Source organism: Choloepus didactylus, chromosome 19, assembly GCF_015220235.1.
Source record: "Choloepus didactylus isolate mChoDid1 chromosome 19, mChoDid1.pri, whole genome shotgun sequence".
Classification (NCBI taxonomy): domain Eukaryota; kingdom Metazoa; phylum Chordata; class Mammalia; order Pilosa; family Megalonychidae; genus Choloepus; species Choloepus didactylus.
In genome coordinates this window covers 41133259-41151469 of record NC_051325.1, presented here as the reverse complement: position 1 = coordinate 41151469, position 18211 = coordinate 41133259, and the positions used below count along the sequence as shown (strand labels likewise).

The 18211-nt window shown below is 42.7% G+C and overlaps 1 protein-coding gene across 2 annotated transcripts in view; it reads right to left on the bottom strand.

Moving 5' to 3' along the window:
- Positions 1-5741: 5741 nt before the first annotated feature.
- RPN2 (ribophorin II) overlaps positions 5742-18211 on the bottom strand; it is a 70328-nt gene continuing 57858 nt past the window's right edge. Inside the window, exons 12-18 of one of the 2 annotated variants that reach the window (XM_037811391.1) lie at positions 17566-17760; positions 16241-16327; positions 13498-13593; positions 12074-12149; positions 10376-10505; positions 8831-8878; positions 5742-6073 (exon numbers count right to left, since the gene is read on the bottom strand). In XM_037811391.1, coding sequence (XP_037667319.1) covers positions 6061-6073; positions 8831-8878; positions 10376-10505; positions 12074-12149; positions 13498-13593; positions 16241-16327; positions 17566-17760 — 645 coding nt within the window. In that variant the 3' untranslated portion in view covers positions 5742-6060. The remainder of the gene's footprint in view (positions 6074-8830; positions 8879-10375; positions 10506-12073; positions 12150-13497; positions 13594-16240; positions 16328-17565; positions 17761-18211) is intronic. The other variant, XM_037811392.1, reaches the window with a different exon arrangement.

Sequence of the window (18211 nt, the reverse complement as noted above, 5' to 3'; positions counted from 1 at the left end):
ACAAAGGCTGAGGCAAGAATGTAGAACAATAAAGACCAAAGAGGTCAGTGTGGCTAGCCAGAGCAGAATGAAGGTGAGAGTGAGAGGAAAGAACACAGAGAGGGAGCAAGAGGCCAGCTCACTGAGACCCTTGGAAGCCACGCCAGGGACTTCAGATCTCACTCTTAGATGGGAGCTGTCACAGAGTTTAAGCATAAGAATGACATGATCTGCCATTTTGAGAAAGGATTGACTTTTGCATATCTTCTTATGCTAGAACTCATTTGCTGATGGATGGGGTGAGGGAACTGGAGAGGAGTCAAGAACGAGTCCAACATTTTTGGACTGAGCAACTGGATGGATGGCTTTGCCATTTAGTAAGTTTGGGGGCAGAGGGAGAATTAGGAATTTGGATATGGACATGTTGAGTCCAAGATGCCTATTAAAGGTCCTAATGAAGATGCTGAGTAGGCATTTTGATACATGAGTTCCAGCGAGAGGTCTGGGCAGGAGTCGCATAGTTGGTAGCCATCATCATTTAGATGGTTTTAAAGTCAGGAGGCTGGGTTAGATCACCAAGGGGAAAAGAATAAAGAGGAAAAAAAGAGGATTAAGGATTGACCCCAGGCACTCCTACATTTAAGGTTTGGACAAAGGATGAGGAATCAGCCAAGGAGACTGAGAAGGAAGTTACTGAAGTAAGATGCCAACTGAAGAAAGTGTTTCAAGAAGGGAATGATCTGCCATGCCAAGTTGGGTGAGGACACCCTGAGAATTGACCATGGACAAAGCAATGTGGAAGCCATCGATGACCTTGGCAAGAACAAATTGGGTGCAGTGGTAGAGGCATAAGTCTGATTCAAGTGGGTTCAAGATGAAGAGAGAATAGAGAAATCAATGCTAGTGAGCATAGACCTGGGCTGTCCAATATGGTGGCCACTAGCCACATGTGACTATTGACCACGTGAAATGCAGCTGTTAAGAGCGGAGATTTTACTTTAAGTGTAAGATAGACACTGGATTTTAAAGATATAGTACAAAAAAAAGAATGCAAAATATATCAACAATATTTTTTATATTGATTACACAATAAAATGGTAACATTTTAGATAGTTCAGGTCAAATAAAATGTTATTAAAATTAATTTCATCTGTTTCTTTTTACTATTTTAGCATAACTACTAGAAACTTTTAAATCTATGAGACTCACTTTTACATTTCTATTTGACAGTGCTGGTCGAAACAATTCTTTTGAGAAGTTTAGCTATAAAGAGAAGTAGAGAACTGGATCTACTGATCCGAGGTCCCTATATCAGCAATTATCCAACTTGTTCTAGTCACAAACCATTTTAAATACCTCCCCCCATACATGCCTCTTATCAGAATCTGAACTTTCTGGGGTGATCAAAATGCTCTACATTTTGATTTGGATAGTGGTTATACAGTTGTAGTTATGTTTAAAAATTCACTGAGCTGTACACTTAGGATCTGTGCATTTTACTGTTAAGTAAAATTAAACCTAAAAAAAACAAAGCTGAAAAATCTAGAGATGAGGAGATACCAGGGTGGTATGTCTGTTTTAATTAATAGTGCAAAGAATCACAGCATCTTAAGAGTTGATGGAAATTCAGAAACAAGCAATCCCACCCCTTCATTTTCCAACTGAGGACACTGCTGCCCGAGCAGGGAAGTGCTCAACCCACTTCCTGAGAGCCTGGAAGCCAGGTTTCCTGCTTCCCACTACCCAAACTGCAAAACCAACTTGCTTCATCATGGGGCTGAGACCACCTGCTCTCCCTGGGGGCTCCTCTTTGGTCTCCCCATCTCCAAGAAAATGTGAAGCGTGGGAAAGGCTCTGCAGGGGGCCACCATGGTCGCTGTGCTGAGGAAGACAATAAGAACAATGGGAACAAAAGCTCCCTCCAGAGAAGAAGGCTGGCCATTGAAGGCAGGCATGCCACTCCAACCACAAGAGTAGCAGGCTGGAGAACCTGCCAAGGAAGAGAACAAAAGCGGAGCCCTGCTGAATGGGAGTCGAGTCTGGGCCTGCCCTGGGGCCCCCCTCCTTCCTCCTAGACCCACCTGCTCATCTCTTTCCTTGGCCTGCCCCAACAAAAGCAAAAACTGAGGGCTCCCTCAACTTTCAATTAGTTTTTCAAATGAAATAATGACCACTGGGACCCGCTGCTCCTTGTGGTTTTCGAGGTAAATGCAATTCTAAAGGGAAAAAACATCACGGTAACAATTCCGCTGCTTCATCACCATTAACTGCAACACTAATGGTGTCTTAAATGACTTATCTGCTCCCCACAGGCATGCTGGGAGCTTCCCACTCTCATGGGGACCCTACTTGAAACCAAGTGCTATTTTTTCCTCCTAAACCAATGCTCCAGCCCACGGGGGACTTGTCGCTTTCAATGATAAACTCTCATGTTTGTATTAAAGTTCACAAAGAAGTTCCCACCCATTAGTTTGTTTGCTTCCTATACAACCTTTGGAGGAAGGCAGAGCAGGGCTTATTGGCTGTTTCAGAAAGGCTGGAAGACCCACCCCAGGTCACACAGCACCTGGGTGCAGAGCTGGGGCTGAATTCAGGGGTTGTTTTGTGACTGCCAGGCCCCCCTCAGGAAATGTGAGCTGGGGAATCAAGTGACTTAAACTAAAAAACAAATGTGGACCTGGTACAAACTGCTTACGGGGCTTCCTGGGCCCTGCTGACAACACAGGAAATAGGTAACAGTAAGCACACTAATCAGAGCAAACACTGATTAAGTTCTAAGTGCCAGGCACTGTGGAGCGTGTTTTAGATGTGACCTCATCTAATCCTTGCCAAGCCCTTGTAAGTACTATCCCCACTTTTACTAATGGGAAACTAAGGCCCAGAGAGGTAAAGAAAGGTACCTAAGGATACACAGCTAATTAGGGAACTCGGAGCAGGTCTGTTTGACTCTAAAGGTCACACTCAAAACCTCTCTTCTTTGTATTCCTTAGAGCAACCCAGGCCCAGGCACACTACTGTTGTAAATATTTTGAGGGACGAATTCAGTGGATTTTGTAAGTAACAGGAGTTAGGACTGCTGTTAACCTCAGCCTTCCAAGACCCACTTGGCTATAAGCAACCAGATTCCTTCTCTGAGGCCTTGGTCAGGCCTACTCCAGAACTGAGAGCAGAAAGCCCTTCAGGAGGCTCCACCCAGAGGGTAGGGTCAGGCAGATAGCAGGTGAGGTAAGTTTCTGCCTCTGCCATATCCCAACACAAACCTCAAGTTGCTTCAAATTTGCCAGGGGCTTTCCATTGATCCTAAAATAAAATCTATCCTTTTTACCATAGCCCTTAAAAGCCTCTTCTCCTTGCTAACTACACCCTAGTTACACTGACCTGCTTTCAGATCAAATGTGCCAAGCTCTGGCATGCTTCAGGGCCTTTGCACATGAGATTCCTCTGCCTGCAATGCTCTGCATAGGAGGCTCCTTTGTGATCTCAAGTTCTCAGCTTATCCTTCCCAACTTCTCTAGATAAAAATTGCTTCCTTTGAAGCTCTTATCACTCTGCTTTCCTGCCATCCCTATCTCCATCTAGGTCATAAGCTGACCAAGGGCAGGTGCTATGTCTTGCTCACTGCTGTAGCTCTGGGCACAGCAGAGAGCCTGGCACATAGCAAATGTCTGCTGTGCTACCCTGCAGCTTCCCTCTGGGGCAGCAGGCCAGTCCTGAAACAGCTTTGGTGCCCTTAGCTTTGCCAGCTCCTTCTCAAGGAGGATGCTTCCTGACCTCCTTTCCTCCAGTCACTTGCTGCCCTCTGTTCCCAGTACTCTTTAAATGTCCATTCTCAGGCCTCACCACCCATTCTTTACATTGCTGTCCATCAGGCCTGTCGTCTAGATCTGTATGAGTCCTGGTGGTAGGTGTAAAAGTCCAGCTAAGTGGGCTTCCCCTGCTCTCATCCCACATTCTGTTGGCTTTCTCTTTCCCCACCACTCTGGGCTGCTGAGATCCCAACATACATAAGTAAGGACCTAGAGCAAAGGGAGACCAACATTACCTTTTTCCCTCGGGGTGAAATAAAAAACTAAAAATTAAAAGCTGGGGTCCCAAAGTGATCAAAGCAATATGCCTACAGGAGCCAGGTAGGTATCAAATGGGCAAAGTTAGCTGGATGTAACAGTACAAGCCTGACACCTGTGAGTGGTGGGGTTATGGGCAAACCAGAGAGTACTAGCCCCAGTCAAAGAGAGGAGCTGCTATTCAGCTCCAGCTGACTGCTCCTAAGCAGGAATGAGGCCTGAGATTGCCAGATCTTTTTTCAAAAGAATTTAAAACCCAAAGTCCTGATTTTTACATGAAATATCTCAATTTTTAAATTCAACTTCTTAAAAAATACTATGGATAAAATGAAACACACTTATGGAGGCTACCAGTCTGCAGACTCTGGAAAAGGCCAAGCTTCTTTCCCAACCTCTAGGAACCCCTGTAATTGTTTAAATCATCCTCTCATCTGCAGAATCCCTTCAGAACCAGCCCAAAGTTCCAGAATTCCACTTACTCTTCCCTTAATCAAAAATCCCAATTTCCTTACTGAGGTCAAGTCTAGCTAGATTGGGAAGCAATCTGATTAAAAGAAAATAACTCCTACCACCCCCCTCCCATTCAATAGATGCTGTTAGAACTACTTGTGTTTCTTTCAAAAGTTAACTAAACACATCATGTTTCAATTAATAGAATTAGAGGCAGTGTGCCAAAGTACAAAACTATGGGTCAATCTGGAAAGATGCTAAGCACCAAGACAAGCACACTGGAAGCTTTAAATTCCTTTAATGCATGGTAGGTACCATTAGTATCCCTCTTTTATTAAAGGAAAAAGGGCCGACAGAAGTTAAACGACTTGCCTATGTTCCCTCCCCTAACAAGTGGCAATGGTAGGCTTGCCTGACACTGAAGTCTTTAAACTTAACCATGCTATTCAACATTTCTTGGCTATTTGATATTATATAACTTCACTTAATGGTGGACCTGGGGCACAACTTCAAAAGATGCATTTTTGAGATGTGTGTGTCCTTCCTAACTCTTAAAGTCTAAGATTACTCATGCAGTCAGCCTTCCTTTAAGACAATCCCTTCCCTTCCCCACCACATGCCAAGCCTAAATGTTCAAGACAGAAGCTTTAAGCAGAGGTCCTATGTAGACAGCTGGTGCTCACTGCTGGAGAAGAACCAATGTTAAAAGGCCTGGAAGTGTTCCTATGCCAGATAAGTCCCCAAACCCAGAGGCAACAGCCTCTTCAAGAACATCAACTAGATGTGTCCCCCTTCCCTGTAATGTTGACACCCCTTTTCAATATGAACAAGTTAGGGTGGTCACTGCCCAGTTATCCCTGAAGATTGAGAAAGTGATCAAATGAGAAAGAGGGGTAGCAACAGACAAGAAAGGATTTAACAAAGCATTACGAATACTGAATCTTTATATAATTTTTTTTGTAGTTTCTAGGGTACTAGAAAAGCTAGAAGGAAATAACTGACATGGTGGAACTATAACCCATAATATTCTTTGAAATTTGTTCTATAGCTACTTGTTAAATCGTACTTTAAAAGTGATCACTTTTCTGTATATATGTTATATTTCACAATAAAAAATGTAAAAAAAAAAATGCCTGGAGAAATACCTTGACCACCTTGTCAACAGTATTTCCCAACTAAGCCCTGAGGTTTTATATCCCAAGAATCCCACCATCCCAGAAGTCGTAGAAGAAACTCTCTCAGTTAGGCCTTTGTTCCTATTATCACTCTTTATTCCAAAACAGATTAATTACAGATTTTAATTTCCCAAATGCAACATCTGGGTAAATTAAGAATGTTTGCAGCATCTTGCTAGGATACCATGTTAAAGTAACAGAATATCCAGGCTCACAGGAATCTGCTCTGTGTTGGGGAAACAGAAAAACAATAAGCAAAAGTATAACCACAATCCTGACTTTTTCTTTTTAAATAAAGTCTTTTTCATTCCTCTTTTCATACTGTGAATTGTTTTCGACTCTTTTTCACAACATTCATTTCAGTTTTTAGAAATTGCTTTCTTCTTCTGGAACTAATGCGCTGTTCTGAAAGAAAATGGAGACAAACGCAAAATTACTGAAGGTTTCAATTCACTGTTGTAGCTCCTAATGGTGACAACAGAGAGACCAAAGTACTCTCCCTCTATAAGATCCTATTTACGAGGGCATAATCATTTATCATTTCTACTTATTTATGCCCCATCTCATTTCACAAAAGAGTTTGAGACAGCTAGTTCATAACTAAAGACTGCTTAAGTAAAAACAATGAAACAAATTTGATAACTAAGTAAGAAGTGGGATGTGAAAATACGAGGAGATGAGGAAACTCCAGGCACACCTCTCACAGTACAAGGCTAAAATGACAGAGTAAATTTTAACTAGATGAACAGAAGGAGAGTTTAAAGAATGCTCATCTTCAATTTCCCAGACTCCAGAACTGTCAACCAAAAACAAAGTGGTCCTTGTGTAGCTTGTGGTCCAGGAACTTGCACTGTATTCCCATCATGTAGCTACATTCTTGCCAGTGGTCAGACTCAGCGTTTAAACTTATGACAGAATGATTCTCGAAAACGGGACTCAGCTCACAGAAAAATTTTAAGAGGGGAGAAGAATCTCTCGGCCTTGGTATTCCCTCTTTCCCCAAGACTGCCTTTCCCTAGACTCCAAGTAGTGACGAGGAAACATAAGAAACAAAAATGACAATCTAGACAGACACTGTGTAACTGGGAGAGTAACAGCAGTAAGTAACTAATCTGGGCCGGCTCTGGCAAGCAGAGGCAGGGGTGCTGACACGCATGGCAAGGAATTCCAATGGTGAGGACTAATCTGACAGTGACACAGTCTTGTGGAATGGCAGGCTCCAAACCAATTAATGAAACAAATCTGAGGGGCATGCACAGGCATGGAAGCAACCTTAAGGGCCGAAGCAATTGTCCCTAATTCCCTGCCAATGTTGAGAGATTCCTAGGTACAATAAATACGTGTGTCCAGCAGCCTTCATGCAGAGAGTATAGCACAAGTATGAAATAAGAACAGCCAAAAGATAAAGGCCCACACCCTCCCGCTATCTCAGCTAAGAAGTTATGCCCTGTAGTTGCCTGCTCAAATCAGTGTCCATCCTCAGAGAAAGAGCACTCAGCTACCAGGGAATTTCCTTTAAAATACTAGGTCTCAACCTCAGAAAGTACCAAAGGTCTCTAAATGATCGAGTGACTGTACTCTCCCTTGAGCAATATGATTTGGGGGTGGTAGGGTGGGGGTGGACTACTTGGTAGACTACTTAAAAACCAAGGGGGAAAAATCAGTCAAGTTGTTTTAAGAAGTAAAGAACACAACATTTAGCAGAAAGGACAACAGAACTTACTAGTCAGTTCTGAAAGCAAATCTCAGACAGGGCAACTCTAACTTAGGACAAAATCGAACAGGTATGTCCAGGTAATGGATTGGGGAGAAGGGACTGAGTAAGGTGCACAGGGCAACTATGTGGAGCATGGAAATACTCTGTATCTTAATTGAGGCATGGTTACACAACTCGATAAGTTTATCAAAATTCATAAAATTGTATGCTAAAAAGGGTAAATTTTACTGTATATAAATTATACCTCAATAAAACCTGAAAAAAACCAAAACATAAAAAAAAAAAAATCAAAACAAATATCCTTTCTTTCTGTGTTGAGGGTTAGGTGTTCCAGCCTGGGCTCACACACTGGTGAAAGGGCTCTAAATTCTATGCACTTGTTGATCCTTCCCATTTTTGGAGGATTAAAAACTAGATGGCTTCATTCCTCTGGCAGGGAAAGCCATTTCCAAGGCAAGGGACAAGAGGGAATAGGACCTGAAAATTCAGCTATCTCCCATTCCCGTTGGTCTGGTACAGCGGTCAACAAATTATGGCCCAGAGGCCCAATCCCCCGTCACCTGTTTTTATAAACAAGGTTTGACTGGAACACGGCCATAAGCATTTGTTTATGGACTCTCTAGGGCTGGTTTCGTGCTGCAGCAGCAGAGGTGAGGAGCTGCAACAGAGACCACATGGCATGCAAAGCCTAAAATACTTTCTGGCTCTTGACAGAAAGTTTGCCAACCCCTGGTCTAGAGGACCTGATCACTGAGGCATCAGGCACTCTCTTCTTCCCTCTCTTCACCATCCCTCCACTTCCACCCCCATCCTGGGATTAAGACCTGAAAGGAGAATAGGGGATATTTCACTTGACATTTTAACTTCACAGGGAGCAGCTCTGAACCATATTCTGAGCTCTAGGGAACTGGACTCTGAAGCTGACTTTGATCTGTGGCCATCAGTCTCATCAAACCACCCTGTTGGGCCCAACTAGAGATTGGTGCAACAAAAAGGCCTAAAAACAGTGACATGGTGTGCCAGGATTTGCCATGGTACCTTCATTTAATGAATTTAGATGTTCTGAATGGATCCCCTTAAAAGAAGAACAAGGTTGGACCTGCCTTATCCTTAACTCTGCTCTTCTATAAACACAGAGGACTTGTATCTATAAATAAGTACCCCATGGGATCCAAGGGAGGATGAATTCTTACACAGTCAAAACCAGGCCAAAGTTGCTCCGCTGCAAAGTTACCCCACCAGCTGGGCTACCTCAGGGCTTTTGCCCGGTCCAGTCACAACCTGGTCCAGCAAGTTGGAAAATGGCCTCAGAATTCAGCGTTGGCTTAGGGAGGGGTGGAGAGGAATGAGTGGGCCCAAAACTAGATAGAACAATTGACATGCATGAAGTGGGAAGGATGGGAAAGGGACCCTGCTTCTGGGATGAGTCCACCCTTCATCTTTACCGTAGTGTCCTATATTTTGCCAATCTACTGCTCTGCTCTGCAGCGATCCTGCCAAAGGAAAGACGGTTTGAGAATCAAGAAAGGACAGTAAGAGGAGAAATAAGCTAAGGAAAGAAATGGCAAACACCCAACCAGAGCTTCCGTTAGGGCCACTGATTTTTCCAGTGGCAGAATTAGTTCCAATACTTATAAAGACAGCAATAAAAGAGTAGAGAGTAGTGGTGGTGTCACTGATCCTTTTGGGATTCTTAAGAAAATAATGGTCTCTCTCTAGAAAATAAATACAATTTTAGGGTGCCAGATTAGGAAATGCTAAGCAGGCTCTACATAGAATGGCTTTCCCCTTATTTCCCTTGATTTTGGTTGTCTTGTGTGGGCAAACTCCAGAAAAGAGAGAACTAGGCAGCATGCAGCCTTTTGGCTCTTTGGGGTCCAGACTGGTGGCTCAAGGGAACAGGGCTCTGAGACCCAGGCTCCTTGTTGCATGCAATGCACGGCCAAGTAAAGGCTGCTGGAGGGGCAAAAAAATGAACCAGCTGCCACTGCTGGTGCTAAGGGAAGCTCTGGCACAACATGGAGTACTATAGGGAAGTCAAGGAGTTAAGTCTGTGCTGGATCTCCACAGGGAGGTACTCGGAAAGCTCCCAGTAGAGACTCAGGCAGAGATGAAACTTTTGGTTCTCCCACCCACTCATGATCTCTGAGAAAGCCTCTCTCAGTTCTGACCAATTTAACTGGCAGTCACAGCGGACACACTATTAAGTTACACTCTACAGGCAAAAGTGCTGGTAAGGAGAAAGCAGAGCACGTCTGAAAATGTTTACTTCCAAAGGTGAAAGCAATTCTGACCTTTTCTTATTGGCCTTTGTGTGTCTGAAGTTGCCCAAGTTCTAATAAAGTCAAATCAATAAGTAACACCTATGTGACATTTAAATTTGCCTCTAATTCAGTTTTGAAAGTCAAGCTGCCAGCAAGCTGCCATCATATCGAGGTCTGACCATTTGTGTGAATCTAAGGTTGTCTGATTCACAGAGAAGCAGTCTGGGCTACCCAGCAGGTATTCCCTGCTGGAGGCCTCCGTGCAAAACCTGTGGCAGCTTCAGGGAGGCGGTGGGGGCATGGACCTCACACTTAAGAGGAAAAGCTCTGGCAGCTATTAGGGGTTACGGAGGAGTAACTCTCTGGGGGCAGGGAGGAACGCAGAACAGGATTCTCTGTGGCAGCAAAGAAGAGAATTTTTACACAGCCAGCAAATTAACAACAATCTTCTGCACATGTTCGCAACCATTTTTATCTTGAGAAAGCAATTATCTTCCTTCCTTATTCTAATGTGTAGGGACATAAATTACTGTGGCTTTTACATTTAAAGCTGATCACCAAGGCCCTTTTCTGACTTAAAAGTGCTTATGGCTTCTGTATTGGGCTAGATAAGATGTCTGACTTGCCCTAAAGGATATGAATCATTTGGCCACATACCCTTGTTCACAGAGCTGGCACAAATATTTCTAATCCCACTCTGGGCCCCTAGTCCATTCTCAGCCTTACCTCTTAATTGCCTGCTGGGCCAGCATCCGATTGCCAGCCAGAAACGTCACACTGCCCAAGATGGCCAGGTACTTCAGGGTCTGGAACATGTTGAGCTGAGTCCAGTAGACATACATGAGTCCCAGCATGGCTACAAGAAGAGGTGTCATTGCATCCAATTAATGAAATAGTGACAATGCCTTAGGGTGGACAATAGTGAGTTAACAGTAATTGCTGGATCATGAGAAGGTCTGTACAGATAGACCAGCTTTATTCCTTTTTATCTGAGGCCAGAAAGTAGATAACTCAATGTACTTGCTTCTCAGCCTTGGCAACCAAGAAATCAAGAGGTAAAAACCTGACAGCTATATTAATAATCTTGTCCCACATTCCTACTCACATCTGTTTCTCTGTTTTGTAAATATAGGTTTTGTTTTTATACAGTTTTGCTAAAAACTTTACTGTCCTCCTATATTTGGGATTCATTTTAACTTTTCAAATTCTTAATGAAAACAGGCAGGATAAAAAAGAATACTTACCTTTTTTATTAAAATTTTTTTGATAATTTGCCACTGTGACTAAGAATGCAGGAAGGAGGACTGATGAGGAAAGTTTAGTGAAAAGAGCTCAGAGCTGGGCATTGAGAGCTTTGGGTTCTGCTCCAGTCTACCCCCTTACCAACCACTTAATTTCTCTAAGCCTAAATTCTCTCACCTCTCAAATGGGGATCATACCAGTCAACTCCTTTCAGAGTTGGAATGAGAATCAAATGAGGAAATGTGCACAGAAGTACTTTGGGAAGAAGTCGTGGCTCTAAACAAATTTATATTCAGGTTTTGTTCTCAGCCTGACCCAGGAGGGCCATCACTCAAATCCAGTAACTGGGCTGGAGAGAAAGGTCATCCTTTCAATTTTGCCCAGAAGGATGACAGATGGACTACATAAGGGGATTCATAACCATTTTTGAGGTCATGGACCACTTTGAGAATCTGATTTAAGTTAAGGACTCTTTTGTCCAGGAAAAAATACACAGATAAACAATATATTCAACCAGAATTTCAAGGGATTCATCTGTAGACTCCTACAGAATATGTACATTATGGACACATAGATGGTGACTCCTGAAAGAAGAAAATAAATTTAATAAGAATACTGAAGGCTTAGTGAAATGCAAGGCACCACTGATCCAACAGTATTGAAAGTCTCTGAAATGCTTAACTGATTTGTGAATTTACTGTCTCATTATGTTGAGGTCCTAAGTTCACAAAAGAACAATGCAGGACAACGTGCCTGGCTGTGGAAGGAACTGTTTCCTATTGCCGTCCAGACACAGCTACCAGCAAATGTGAAGATCGATACAGTGGGGAAAGAGAACCTTTGGAAACTGCATTAACGTTCTTCATCCAGGAAGATGGCTCAATGTAAAGATACGATAAATGAGTAATCTCTGGAAATGAACAGGCCTATTAAATGAAGGTAAATGGCCTGCCACAGCAGCCTAGTACAATGAGGCCCAATATAATGACAGCCATTCTAAGCTGATGGATCAAACAGGTTTATCATCATATTAGCTGTCATAAAAGGCCAGGAGGAAGAGGGAAATGTTATACTATTAAGTCATTATAGTTAATAGGTGGTGGGTTTACTTAACAGGGCTTTTGCGTGGGCAGGCGAAATGTCAGAGGAAGTTAAATGGTAATAGTAGCCTGGGGCACTTACCAGCATGTCCCAGGTGAAAGATAATCGTGCTAGGAGCAAAAGTGAAGTTGGAGACATTGGCACCAATCCGGATCCACTGAATGATGAGGAGAGATATATTAAAAAGACATTAGAACTTGTAAGAGAGGCAATATAAGACATGCCAATGCTAATCCAATGAACAGCCCCAAGGGCTTAAAACTCTGTACATACTGGAAGGCCAGAGGATTTTTCTAGTTATAACCGCTGTATTACAAGTCCTCAGGAAAAAATTGTTTCTTTTTTTCTTTAGAAAGTCTTCCCAACACCTGCTCTCAATCAAATGTGCTTGGGTAACTCAAACCTGAACATCATTTTTAATGAGAGCAAGCCTATCTATTTTAAAAAGGGTGAAACCATGAAACTGAAAGGTCAGAGACTGTACTTATGATGAAGCAACTGACACTCTCTCTAATTTCTCTAAATATTGGGAAAATAAACCTACCAGCAGCTGGTAGGGAACAGGCTCTTGCTGTGTTCCCCACATTTTAAAATTCTGATCCCTCAAAAATGAGAACAGGTGACCATACACTAGATCTGGCTTCTGAAAGCTGTGACACACCTTCCAGACTCAGACTGACCAATGACTGTTTCATTAAAATCAATTCATTAATTAGGAACACAGGCAACTTTCCAAAAGTAAAATGTATGTTTTCCATACATTTTTCAAAATCTGTTTGTAATTTTAAAAAACAAAGAAAAAAATTGGTAAAAAAAAAATTCAAACATACAGAAAAACATAAAACTTAAAAAGTATCCTTCCTTCATACTCCCCTATAAGTCCCTCTCCCCAGAGGTGACCGACATTAATAGAAAATGGCTTTTTAAAGATTTTACACAAAAAGATCATACTAAACATACTCTCCTGCCTGCCCCTTACCTTGTTCACTAAATAATACATCTTGTAAATCTTTTCAAATCAGCATATAGATCTATCCATTCTTTAAAAAAGCTGCATATTATTATTCCATTATATGGATGTACCACAATTTAACACTTGCTTTCATGAGGACTTTTAGATTGTTTCCAGCTTTATGCTCCAAACAGTGCTGGAATGCATGGTGTCTGTACTCTTATTTTCACATAGCTGTTAGCACTGAGCCTTGCTTTTTTCACACTTGAACTCATTTGAACACTGCATGGAGCAGCCCAGTCTGTACACTTCTGTAATCTTTAATGGCTATTGGGTACTTTCTCATGCTCCTTGCTAATGGACCCGTTTACTTGGCTGCTCCCAAGTGGGGAATTTCAGTTATTCTAAAATTTTTGACCATCGGTTCAGGTCACAGCTGCTGGACCCCTCTGGAGCTGTGCTGAGGCCAGAGGACAAAGCCTCCTTTGGAACGGCTACATCTGCTGAGTCTGGTGCCAGACACACACTATCCATGCTAATTACAGCTACTTACCAAAGCAAAGAGCAGAAGCAAGGGCGAGAGGATCAGGGCAGTGAATGTATTGGACACCACCGTGGGGGGCCTCTTCTCAGGCTCACGGAACAGGTGCTGCCAGAAGAAGACAAACCAAGAATACTTTAGAATGTGCCCTTCCCAGCAGGGGCTGCCATGTGCACCAGGGATCAAAAGCCGATGACAGTTACAGGGAAATGCCTCCCAAAGGTTCAAACCTCCTGGCAACAAGTGGCTACAGCTACCTGGCCTTTGACTCTTCTCAACTTTGGCTTCTGATCCCAGAGATACCCCTTTCAAAGACACTACACACTGATCCCAGCACACTACTTGGCCAACCCTTTTACTTCAAAGACTTACTGCCATTTAGAGAATACAAACCATCAAGAGACATTTGGCCAGTGTCAAAGAGGGTGCCCCGGTAATATGGATGGCTTGGGGGTGACAGACTTGAGGGTTCTGTGTTCCTAGTGCAGCACTGTCATATATTGCTGCCCCACTTAAGTTAACTAACTGGTGGCAGCCTCATCTCTTTTTAAAATGTAACAGAGCCTCCCTATGGATGGTCCCCAACACCACTCACTGCCTCAGACTCTGCCCCCCCAATGACTCTAAAAAATGTGACATAAATGTGAGCCAGTGATTGTACACTTCAGATGGTTTGTATGGCATGTGAATATATCTCAATAAAACTGCTTAAAAAAAAAAAAAGCCCTAAACAAACTCTCCCTCACTGCCTGATTTTCTGAGTTGAACCAGAAGGCTGGGCAAATGCTGGCATGGGCAAGGATTCCTCTGACATTTCTTTGTTTTATTTGTTTTTTCTTCTCTTAAGCAATTCCATATGAAGATCTTTGGGAAGCTTCATCTAGATAAGACCCAGCAGAAAGAGCAATGGCCTGGTAGTCCAGAGATCTCTATTTGGTCCCACACTGATACACATTGGCTGTGTGAGCACAGGCAAATAGCTTTATTACATTATGCATCAGTTTCCAGCTGGCAAATTGGTGGAGAGAGTAATGACCACCCTACCAGGCTTGTAAGGAAATTTTAAAGACAAATGAAATAGGGCATTTGAATATGCTTTGTAAGCTGTAACATACTTATGCATATTTCACTTATTTTAGATTTTCTTCCAACATATAAACTGCACTATCCTCTCTGTGGCTCAGATGTGGCCCTGTCTCTCTAGCTAAGCCAGCTTGGTGGGTGAAGTCGCTGCCCTCCCCCCTACATGGGATCAGGCACCCAGGGGGGTGAATCTCCCTGGCAACGTGGAATATGACTCCCGGGGAGGAATACAGACCCGGCATCGTGGGATGGAGAACATCTTCTTGACCAAAAGGAGGAAATGAAATAAGCTTCAGAGGCAGAGAGATTCCAAAGGGAGCCGAGAGGTCACTCTGGTGGGCACTCTTATACGCACAATATAGACAACCCTTTTTAGGTTCTAATAAATTGGGGTAGCAGGCGGTAGATACCTGAAACTATCAAACTACAACCCAGAACCCATGAATCTTGAAGATGATTGTATAAAAATGTAGCTTATGAGGGGTGACAATGGGATTGGGAAAGCCATAAGGACCACACTCCCCTTTGTCTAGTTTATGGATGGATGAGTAGAAAAATGGGGGAAAGAAACAAACAAACAAAGGCACCCAGTGTTTTTTTTACTTTAATTGCTCCTTTTCACTTTAATTATTATTCTTGTTATTTTTGTGTGTGTGGTAATGAAGGTGTCACAGACTGATTTTGGTGCTTGAATGCACAACTACGTAATGTACTGTGAACAACCGAATGTATGCTTTGTTTTGTATGACTGCATGGTATGTGAATATATCTCAATAAAACGAATATTAAAACAAACAAACAAACAAACAAAAACTGCGGCTATCTTCCCTGCTTGCCAATGCCTAGATGATCCAGCAGGATAATGAGGGAGCCTCACTTCAGGTTCTTGTCCCCAGATTTTTACCTCAGCTCTTCTTTGCTGTTACAGTCATTAAGGGATTTTTAGCATTGTTGGAGGCAGTTACCGCCACCTTCCCCACCCACAAATCAGTCAGCAATCTTTATCAGTTATGCTTTCTATTTAATTGCATTCTACATTCTTAAACTATGCTGTATCAACATTAAGAAAATTCTAGCCTAATGGTTGCCAAATAGTCCACTCAGTGGATCCACCTCTATTTCTTTATACTTGTACCCAAACAGTTTAAGAATTATTGGGCATTTTGTAAAATGCTTTAGAAATTTTTCAAAAGCTTTTCTTTTCCCTGTGGGCTGGGCTTGGCAGGGTTTGTTCATTTTAGGAAAGTGAATCTCCAGAGAGATGAAGGACTTGCCCAGGGGAGTAAAGCCCTGTTCTCCCAGTTGGAGTTTCCCACCTGTCAGCCCCATCAGCCCTGTTTTATGTGGGAGCAGAAAGGATAAAAGCAGAATGCGTCTGTGCCTGAAACTGTCAAGTAGCGATGTGAGGGCTAAACAAAGAGCCCAGGAAATGATTTGGATTTGTCTCCAACTACCTGCTTTCTGGGACTGGTCACTGGGCCTGTCTTCAGCTCTAGGATGGGACTGTTATTTGCCCTGCCTGACACACAGGGTGGTGAGGACCAAACTGTGACGTATCATATAAAAAGGACAGTTAAACAAGGGATCAGGGTGCAGGGTTTGCTGCCCTCTCTCTCTGTGTCCCTGCTACATTTCTCTTCAAGTAATTAATGGACAAACCCTTTGGATATACCTGAATTTCCTGTTTGGGGGTGAAAAGGTTCTTAGACAGGACAGTTGATGGAGCATCTTCTTCAGGGAACTTGATGACCACATCAGCCTAAAAAAATAAAGCAGTCTTTAAAGGCACTGGGGCAGAGTAGGGGTGAAACTCACGAGCACAGTAGTCTTCCCTGACTCACAACCAGGGCCATAACTGAAAAACAACTCCAAGCAGTCCAATCACTTCTCCATCCATTAGTCGACAAACCGAGGCAATAAACATTTTAAGAACAAAAAAAGTATTTGCTGAAAATGCTTTTTAGAGCAAGGGTTCCAATTTTCTACTGGTCTGGTGAGTCCCATAGAGCTGCTTTATACAAAAATCCCAGCTGGTACCTAGGCTGTTACAGTTGCAATCAGAAACTGCTTGGTGTTCCCAGGAAGTGTGATTTAGTCACATCAGAAAAAGAAATGAAAACATGCTCTCCTACAAAAAGCAGCCCAAAGTCCAGAAGAAGAAAAGGAGCTTTGATTACAACACAAGAAAATGCAGCTGCCCAGTTGTACTGCAAAGAGAGCCAACCACCATTCAATGCCTGCAATTTGGCCTGCTACCTTTCCAACCTCTTCATCTACTGCTCTTGATAAGATGCCATCTCACTAAAAGTGCTTTGAGTTTTTCTCCTGGTTGTCTCCACTACAAGGATCATCACACAGCCTCCAGATTTATTCTGATAACCCCTCACAATTCTTCAACTCCTAGCTCAAATGCCATGTCTTTCAAGAAGTTTTCTCTCATTACACCCATCAAAAGTGAGATGCTGGTAAAGAGCACAATGTAAACTATAACATGCTACGCAAATGTTGGTTATTAGAGCACAATGTAAACTACAACATGCTACGCAAATGTTGGTTATTAGTTGATTAGCATTTTGCACATCCTACAATTCATGATCTCATACCATTCTGAATTGTTATCACAACTGCAATCCTACCATGAGGCCACACCATATTTCAAAAGGCCACAACCTTATTTTTTATGCCTATATTTCCCCATAGTGCCTTGCTGTAATATGAAAACCATTTTCCATACAACTTTTATAGAAATTCCATGAGAGGACAAATGTATACTTCATTTATTCATTTATATCACCCGATCAATATTTATTTAGCACCTATTATGTGCCAGGCCCTATACATGGTCCTAGGACTACTAATAGAGATAGCACACAGTCCCTCTCCTCAAAATGCTTATTTATTGCTGAGAAGATGAAACAGGCAAGTCTGTATCTAACCTTAATGTAGCCACACTTGCCTGGATCAGCAGGACAGGTCAAGATGCATTTAGGAACATACCACATTCCAAAGGATTGGGTTCTTCAAAGTGGCATCTCCAATGATTAAGTAGAGGGTATAGGTGCCGGAGGCAGAGTCAAATTCAGTCTTTCTTTCGGAGGTATCCAGTTCAAACTTATACACATTCTTGCTGTCCGGCTCAGCAACAAACACCACTTCTTGGCCAGTCTTCTGGTTATGGAGTCGGACAAATGTCTACACGGAACAACAATACAACTTTTTATTGACAATTGCAAAACTTCTTGCGGGCCCAACATTGAAACAAGACAGCACAGACTGTGGGCTCTTTCATCCAGTGAGAACTCTGGGAGCTGCCAGAACTGCCTGAGGGAGTAGAAAGAGTGGTCATTCCAAACTGGGTCCTAGCTCAGAGATCAGAAATAACTTTTTGCTGGTTCAAGGCAAGATAAGTAACTTAGGGGTCCAGCCAATTCTCAACTACTTGGAGGCTGAATGCCCAGTTTGTGGATGATTTAAGCCTTTTGCTATTGCTGCAATTTCTTCTCCCTGCCAGCCTTTTGGCCACTTCGCTGCTCAATTAACTTCTTCACCAGAGGGTGAAAAGAAGGGAAATGAGCTGGAACTATAAGAGGCCCATTTTCAATTTCCTAGTGCCTCCAGCTGAAGATTTAGTAGAGGAAGCATG